Source organism: Thermobia domestica, chromosome 18 (assembly GCF_964235325.1).
Source record: "Thermobia domestica chromosome 18, izTheDome1.hap1.1, whole genome shotgun sequence".
Lineage (NCBI taxonomy): Eukaryota > Metazoa > Arthropoda > Insecta > Zygentoma > Lepismatidae > Thermobia > Thermobia domestica.
In genome coordinates, this window is record NC_137471.1 from 83,102,344 (window position 1) to 83,111,650 (window position 9,307).

Below are 9,307 nucleotides of genomic sequence, written 5' to 3' on the forward strand. Positions count from 1 at the left end.
CACGATATTTACCCTCCGCCCACATACATAAAATGCACACCAGCAAAGCTGCATCTTTCAGAAATAAATTGCTACCAAAACCATCTTCCAGACTTAATTTGAAGTTTAAGACTGAGCCATTGAGGTTTAAAGCCCTGACACAGCAGTTGCGTCAATGGGAGTTTAAAGATTAAGAATGCAGACGACCAGTAGAACGTAACACAAAGAAACTAAACTACATATTCTGTGAACGGAGATCGGGAAAATCCCGATTTCTTTCTCCGGAATTGAACATTTGGGCAGATCGAGATTAGGGAATTTTCCGAAATTTGATCTAGCGGTTGAATATAGATGGCAAGCAGTACCTAAGAGTGTAAACATGTGATATATATACCTATTTAGATTATTGTCTTAAACAAAATAAACATTTTAAACATGTTTTTTTTGTTTAAAACACAGTACTTTGTTTTAAACGTTTAAAACGTTTTAAACAAAAAAAAACATGTTTTAAACATAAAAAACGTTTTTTTTGTTCTTTTTTTAAAAAAACATGTTTTTTTTCAACCCTGGTTTCAAAGTAAAATACTCGTTAAATTGTTATTTTCTTGCACAGCATTCTAAAAAGAATGAAAAAAGGTTATTCTTACTACATTTACGTAGCAATAGGCAGTAGCTACAAATATTCCTATTGTGTAAGTGAGGCAAGCAAGGGAACCAGGAACATTTTCCCCTCCCCCTTCATTCGACCTGTGCAGCAGTTGTGTTGTGTGAGTTAGAAAGCAGCTATTGTTCACCCTCCTGCTCCTCATTTCAACAATCGTGCCACTCAGCAGTACGTGCATCAGCTGATTTGTTTTATACGTATTTTTTTTTTCTTTTTTAAAGTGCTTTGGGTGCAATGTACAATGTTTATGCGTTTCAAGTCCAGCTGGACGACATGTTGAAGTTAATGCATTTGGGCCTAGCAAGAAGCTCAAAATTTATACTTTGATATCAATGCATGAATGTCATGCTTGCATTCGTCATCGCAAAGTAACAGGGTTGCCAACTCCAAGTTAAAATTTACTGTGTGTGTAACTTTATTTTCTTTCATTTGCATTCTATTATTTTGTTTATTTTAATTGTAAGTAGTTGGCATCATGGCTGAATTATCTCAGCTTGTAAAACAAAGAGCAGTTTACAAAGGTCAGTTAACACGAATATGCTCGTTTGTCAATCAATTTGACAGTCAAAAACATAGTATTGAAACAATTAGCACTCGCCTAGAACAGCTGCAAACTGTGTGATCTAAATTAGAAATTATTTTAAATGACATTGAGTTACTATCAGGTGATAGTGAACAGGAAGATGCGCGTGCAGCTATTGAAGAAACTTATTTCGATGTAAAATCTCACATGCAAGCTATCATTAATGCTCATAATACTACCGAACCTTAAGATCCGAAATGTAATTCACGTATCACATCCAGTGTATAGTTACCGACTATTGATTTACCAGCATTTCACGGTGATTATACAAAGTGGATATCATTTAGGGGTACCTTTCTTTCATTGATTCACAATAATTCTGATATATCAACTATTCAAAAATATCAATACTTACGTGCTTCACTTCGTAATGAAGCATTAAACCTTATCCAAAGCTTACCAATTACTGAAGCTAATTACTCTATAGCTTGGGAACAATTAAATGAAAGGTATGATAATAAAAGGTTATTAGCTGCATCTCATGTTAATGAAATTCTTCACATTCGTTCAGTAACGAAAGAAAATGCTCACGAGTTGCGTAATTTCTTGGATACAGCTATGACGTCAGTGTCAGCGCTTAATGCACTTGTTGAAAATGTTAATCTCAGTGACGTAATATTAGTACAACATTTCTTAGGTAATCTTGATCAGGAAACTAGGAGAGCATTTGAGTTACAGTGCAAGAGTTCAGATTTTAGTACTGTTAGTGAGCTATTTAATTTTCTAGAACATAGGCTTCAAGCGCTCGAGAAAGCTAAACCGTTACCAAGTGAAAGTAATAAACAGACCAAATTATCTGTTAGTGTTAAAAAGCATAGTGACAAGCATTCACCTGTGTTCAAATCTTATTTAGCCACCGTTAAGACTGATTGTAAATTTTGTAAAGCTGGAAAACATCCTCTGTTTACTTGTGGGTTATTCAAAGATGCTCCAATTAATCAGAAGTATAAATACTTGCGTAAAGAAAACATTTGCTTTAACTGTTTGCGTAGTGAAGATCATAATTCATCTCAGTGCAAGTCTGGAACATGTAGACATTGCAATGCTAAATATAATACTTTGCTTCATACAGACAGGACTGTATCGAAGGGTGACGAAGCGTCAGTACATACTCAGCATTCAAATAGTACCAGCAGTGGTATGGTGTCTCCAGATACCGGAATTTCATCCCCTAGCAGTAGTTACGGTACACCTCAAGCATCGTATTGTTCGGTCAAGCAACAGAGTTCGTCACAGACTTTACTTGCCACAGCAATTGTGAAGGTCAAGGACAGTGCGGGAAATTGGGTCAACTGTCGGGCACTTTTAGATGCAGCTTCCCAAACGAGTTTTATTACTGAAGATTTTGTTCAGCGTCATCGTTTGAAGAAAATCAAACATCACGTACCAATTCAAGGAGTAAATAACTCAACATCAGCAGCAAACTTTTGTGTTAACATTCAGATGAAGTCAACAATAAATGACTCCACCATTCAAGTTACGTGTTCGGTTCTTCCAAACATAACTAACTTGATGCCAACGGAGAAGATTGATTGCAAGACATGGGGCATCCCCACAGACATCAATTTAGCAGACCCAAGCTTTAATACACCTTCAAAAATAGATATTTTGTTAGGGTGTGATGTGTTTTTTAACATTCTAAAACCAGAAAGAAGGACTAGACCTGCCTCTTATCCAGTACTTCAAAACACTGAACTACGATGGGTGATAGCAGGGAAAATTCCCAGTACACAAGCCAGTAACTCAGCGTTAACGTTCTTCATCAGATCCGAAGACAATCTCAGCCAACAACTTCAGCGTTTTTGGGAATTGGAAGAATTCCATACGGAGTTATTGTCCCCTGAAGAAGTAGCTTGTGAACAGCATTTTAAGAATAACACTACTCGTGACTCAGGCGGACGTTATGTGGTTCGTCTCCCGTTAAAGAAGGACAAGGCCAAGCTTGGTGATCCATTACAGACAGCTCTCACACAGTTTCGTCAACTTGAACGCAAATTGAATCGTGAACCTCAACTGAAACAAGACTACATAGCCTTTATGGATGAGTATGAACAATTAGGACATATGCATCCTATTGGTACGTTAAGTGAAGTGGCTAAGGACAGTGTAGTTAGATACTTCATACCTCATCATTGTGTACTTAAGGATTCAAGCACAACTAAATTACGTGTTGTATTTGATGGATCTTGCCCCACTACAAGTGGAGAATCACTGAATAGCATACAAATGGTAGGTCCTACAGTACAAGAAGATTTGGTTTCCATTGTACTTCGATTTCGTACTCATCAAGTGGCTCTTGTTGCTGATATTGCTAAAATGTATCGGGCAGTAGCTATGCATCCAAATGACCAACCTCTTCAATCCATTTTATGAAGGAAATCTAATCGTGATCCCATATTCGTTTAGTCTTGATACAGTAACGTATGGATTATCTTGAAGTTCGTTTCTTGCTACAAGGTGCTTGCGGCAGTTAGCACAAGATGAAGCAGTTACCTTTTCCAGTGCTTGTGAAGCACTAGAACGTGATTTCTATATTGACGATTATGTAGGGGGATCTGATAGTGTTCAAGGTGCACTTCAGATGTATAGTGGCTTGACAAGGTTACTACAAAGGGGAGGATTCGTTTTGAGGAAATGGTGCTCCAATGACGTCACAGTGTTAAACTCCATTCCTGAAACGTTAAAAGAAACTCAGAGACTTATTTACTTTCACACGGAAGGTATCAAGACGTTAGGAATTTCATGGAATCCCACCTTTGACACATTTTTTATTAATGTTAACTTAATTAATGTAAATAAGAATTCATCTCAACAAACTACGAAACGCAGTGTTGCCAGTATCATTGCAAAAATATTTGATCCTGCTGGATGGTTGCCTCCAGTAGTGATTAAGTATAAATTATTTCTTCAGCAATTATGGTTAGTAAACATAGCATGGGACGACCTTCTTCCCATGGAATTAACTTATCAGTGGAACAAACTTTATTTGCAACTGCCATTGCTCAGTGATGTGCAAATTCCAAGATTTGTATTAGTGCCAGGAAACGTTAAAGAAATTCAAATCCATGGTTTTGCAGATTCCTCAGAAAAGGCTTATGGTTGTTGTGTGTATGTTAGATCTACTAATACCAACGGATCCACTGTCAGTCATTTGTTATGTTCAAAGTCAAAGGTTGCACCTATTAAAAGGACTACTTTGCCAAGATTAGAGCTATGTGCTGCAGTTCTTCTTGCGAAACTTATAAACAAAACTTTAGCAACATTGAGACTAACAGTATCTAGCATTCATCTGTGGACAGATTCTCAAATAGTTTTAGCTTGGTTAGCATCGCCAGCCCATCGTTGGAAACCGTTTGTAGCAAACCGTGTATCACAGATTCAGGAATTAACACATATAAGCGATTGGAAACATGTTCTATCGCGAGATAATCCCGCAGATCTCATTTCAAGAGGAATTGACTCTAAAGTCATTCAGCAGAATCAACTTTGGTGGCATGGACCAGTTTGGTTGCAGCAAGAAGCTACTTATTGGCCTTCTTCGTTGCCAGACGACACTCAGGATTTTGAAGATATTCCAGAAGAATGTCAAAAATCATTTACTAATACATTACTCTCTCAAGTTAAAACTGAAGAAATTCTCTTAAGATTTTCGAAACTCACTCGACTCTTAAGAGTCATAGCACTATGTAAAAGATTTATTCACAACGCAAGAAATCCCAAAAACAAACACTGTGGATCACTCTTAGCGTCTGATATTCAAGATGCTACACAGACCTGTGTTAGGTTGACACAGCAGTCATACTTTTCACAAGATATCAAGGATCTTCAACGTGAGAAACAAGCTTCTAAGCAGAGTTCATTGCGAACATTGCATCCTTTTTTAGATAAGGAAAATATTGTTCGAGTAAGTGGTAGATTAGAAAATAGTGATCTTGAATTTAATAATAAGTATCAAATAATTTTACATCCTAAAAGCCATTTCACTCGTCTTTTAATTGAACACGAGCACAGAAGATTAATGCACGCCGGTCCTCAATTGCTTATGTCTTCAATTCGAGAAAGATATTGGATACCTAAAATCCGACAAACTATCCGACAAGGTCTCAGTAGCACAACAATTAATGGGACAATTACCATCCACAAGAGTGCGTCCAAGTAAGGCATGTACTCATATTGGCGTAGACTATGCTGGACCTTTCCACATTAAATTGGGCTCTTCAAGAAGCAAGAACACAAGAAAATGCTACGTCGCAGTTTTCACATATTTGTCTACAAGAGCCATTCATTTGGAATTAGTTACTGATCTCACATCAGAGGCTTTCATAGCAGCTCTTCGTCGATTCACATTCAGAAGAGGAAAATGCTTGACAATCACCAGTGACAATGCCACTACATTTCAGGGAGCGAAAAATGAGCTCAAAGAATTATACCTTCTATTCCAAGGAAAGGAGTTCAGCGACAGGATTCAGGCTTTTGCAGCAGAGGAAAATTTCGAATGGAAATTTTCGCCTCCGTGCAGTCCTTCATTTGGTGGAGTATGGGAGAGTGCTGTCAAGTCTATGAAGTACCATCTTCGAAGACTAGCTGGCAATGCCGTTTTAACATACGAAGAATTCTTAACGCTTCTTTGTCAGATAGAAGCTTGTCTTAATTCTCGCCCTCTCATAGCTTTACCAGATTCGTACGAGACTTTCAGTCATCTTACTCCAGGCCATTTTTTAGTTGGTGGCCCTATTACATCTTTTCCTGAACCAGATTTAACTAGTGCTGTTGAAAATCGCTTGAGTCATTGGCAACGAATCCAGAGGTACCAACAGCATATTTGGAAGAAATGGTCACAAGATTATCTTCATAGTTTACAGCAGCGTCAAAAATGGACATCAGTTAAACCCAATATTAAACCTGGAACTCTCGTCCTGTTGAAAGAAGACAACTTACCTCCACTTTCTTGGAAGTTAGGAATTGTTGAAGAGGTATTTCCAGGCAAGGATGGATTAGTGCGTGTAGTATTAGTTTGTACAAAGACTGGGACTTATAAGAGGTCATTATCAAAGTTAGTTCCTCTTCCCAATGAAGACACTGTGAACAGTTAATTTTCTTTTATAATTCATGTTTGGTTGGATACTTTGTATTCCAACGGGGGGGAGTATGTTTGATAATCATTTAATGTTTGTATATTTCATTTTTATTGCATTATTATCTTCTTTTGTTTTTGCTTACGTCATAGCAGAATTTATGTTTGTCAGATAGATGGCAGTGTTGTTGGTCAAGTCGAACATGAACTACCTGATGTGATGTAGTTCCTTCCGTGTGCTTCTTTTTAATCATTAAACAGCAGTGTTTAATACATTATAATACATTTCAAGATACATTAAACTATAATTTTCATGCTAATACGCCAGTGTTGACGTATGTCTATTTTGTGGCTCTTTCAAAGGCATTCTGTACAAGCAGCAGATGGTCCTCCAACACGAATAATTACAACAAACATTAGACTTTTCGGGTTCGATTCCTAATAAGAGGGCATTAAAATTCAAACGCGTTACGTCACGTCTCATATAACCTATGTACAGCAATGGGATACTAAACTCCAACAACCAACATCAGTAAACATTTATTTTGAAACATAATTGTGAATTAATTATTAAAGTAAATCACATCAAAATTAAAATACCCTTTTCTGCTTTCTTTAATAAAGAATTCTTCTTCTTTTCCGTAATATTGTGGGATGATGATTGAAGAACACATATAAAATAAAATGATAGTTCGGTGACTTATCCGTTGGCAGATTTGTCCATTGGCAGATCTGTTCACTCTCACGATTGGCGCATTTGGTCATTTTCGCGTTTGGCGCATTTGGTAATTGGCAGATTTGTCAATTGGCAGATTTGTCAACTGGCTGATTTGTCCGTTTTCACAATTGGCGCATTTGGTCATTTTCGCGTTTGGCGCATTTGGTAATTGGCAGATTTGTCCATTTTCACAATTGGCGCATTTGGTCATTTTCGCGTTTGGCACATTTGGTAATTGGCAGATTTGGTAATTGACAGATTTGTCAATTGGCAGATTTGTCCATTGGCGGATTTGTCCATTGGCAGATTTGTCCATTTTCACGATTGGCGTATTTGGTCATTGGCAGATTTGTCCTAGACCCGAAAAAAGGGTTGGGTGGGCCTCGGACCCCTCCAAACCTTTGATCACGAAATATCAAAAGTGCTAGTAACAGTATGTCAGATGTGTGTAAAGCACATGAAGAATTGCAACATAACTTTGTGTATGGCGAATACGCAAAAAATAAACGAATACGGGATTTTTGTTCTACGGAGAAACGGTTTTAGGTGGATAGGGCCCGCACCTGAAATTTTGAATGTTGAGCTTTAAACGAATATATCAATTTATTTCAAGATAGGACATTACACAAAATTTATTGCCAAATCTATAAAATAACTGATAATAATTTACAGCAACTGACTACCTAAGAAAATGTTAAGCCAAATAAGTCAATTGAACAAAACGGCTTCCTTCAAATTACCAACTAGATATTTTAATTTGCCAACTTGCTAAGAAATTGGTAGCTTTGGGGAGGAGGCTCCCACCTTACCCCCTCTTTAACGACGCCACTGTGGACACTGAAAGACATTCTGAAAGTATATAATTTATTGTATAAAATATCTTTACAGGTCTTCAATATAATCTCCATTTTTGCTTATGACAACTTCCCAACCCTTTAGTAAATTCTGTGTTCCGGATAAGACACCCGCATCGATGATCTCTCTGATCACTCGGGTCACCTCACTGAAATCTTCCTCAATCGTATCGAAACGTCTTACGGGGAGTGCTCCTTTCAATCAAAGTCTGGTGGGTTCAAATTGGGACAATATGATGGGTGGGGAAGTATTTCCCTCCCACACTTATCGAGTACTTCCCTCACTTGTTGGACAGTATACGGTCTTGCATTACTTTGCAAAATGAAACACCACCTGTAAGCATGTCAGGTCTTCTTTCACGAATTTTTGGAAGCAAAACATTCTGCAGAAACAGCTAATGTCGTTAAAATATAGTTAAGTTCTTCTTCTATAAAGCTGGAGATAACCGCTTTCGAAATTACCTTAGTCGTTAGCGGAATTTACTTTCTTAAGGTAAGTCAGTAGGTGGTTGTCACCTGACCCCCGGTAGCTGAAAAAACGCCTTTTTTTCCAGGGTCTCCTGAGAGCAAGGACTCAATTTTCCAGTGTCTCACGATACGCTATGACCCACGCACCGTCAATCCATGGTCTTTTACGACCTCTATGTTAGGGGTGTATTCATTCCCTTTTATGAACACTTTTTAGGGGCTGCACTCGTTCTCTTTTATGAGCACAATTTCAGGGGTGTACTCGTTCCCTTTTATAAGCATATTGTCCAACCCCTATTCGAACATAGCAGATAATACATAAGACTACGTAACACATAGCAGAACAGATAAAAATATGAAACATAGAAGGGGTGTATTCATTCTCTTTTATGAGCATATTTTTCAATCCCTATTTTAACATAGGAGATAACACATAAGATTACGAACACATAGAAGAGCACATAAGACTACGTAACATAGCAAGGGTGTACTCGTTTCAACCCCTATTTGAACATTGTAGAACATAAGACTACGTAACATAGCAAGGGTGTACTCGTTTCCTTTTATGAGCGTATTTTCCAACTCCTATTTTAACACAGCAGAACATAACGAACATAACAGAACTAGTAAAAGAGTATGACTTATATTTCAACCCTTAATTGAACATAGCGCATCAGACAGAGACTACAAAACATAGTGAAGATTAAAAGATGAACTCGTTCCCTTTTATGAGCATATTTTTCAACCCCTATTTTAACATAGCAGATAATACATAAGACTACGTACTTTTTCCATCCCTTATTTTACCACAGCAGAGAATACATGGAGACTACGAACACATAGTAGAGCAGATAATCTTTTAGAGGTGGACTCGTATGATCACTTTCCACCCCTGTTTTTACCATGGCAGATAATACGTAAGACTACGTAACATAGCAGGGGTGTACTCGTTCGAACACTTATTTTA

The 9,307-nt window shown here is 37.6% G+C and overlaps 1 protein-coding gene across 1 annotated transcript; it reads left to right on the forward strand.

Annotated features, from left to right (window-relative positions):
• Positions 1 to 1,118: 1,118 nt before the first annotated feature.
• LOC145675145 (uncharacterized) lies at positions 1,119 to 6,319 on the forward strand. Its single transcript, XM_081745514.1, has 4 exons — positions 1,119 to 1,164; positions 1,654 to 3,544; positions 3,684 to 5,130; positions 5,285 to 6,319. Exons 1-4 carry the CDS (start codon positions 1,119 to 1,121, stop codon positions 6,317 to 6,319), a joined length of 4,419 nt encoding a protein of 1,472 aa, XP_081601640.1.
• Positions 6,320 to 9,307: the final 2,988 nt, after the last annotated feature.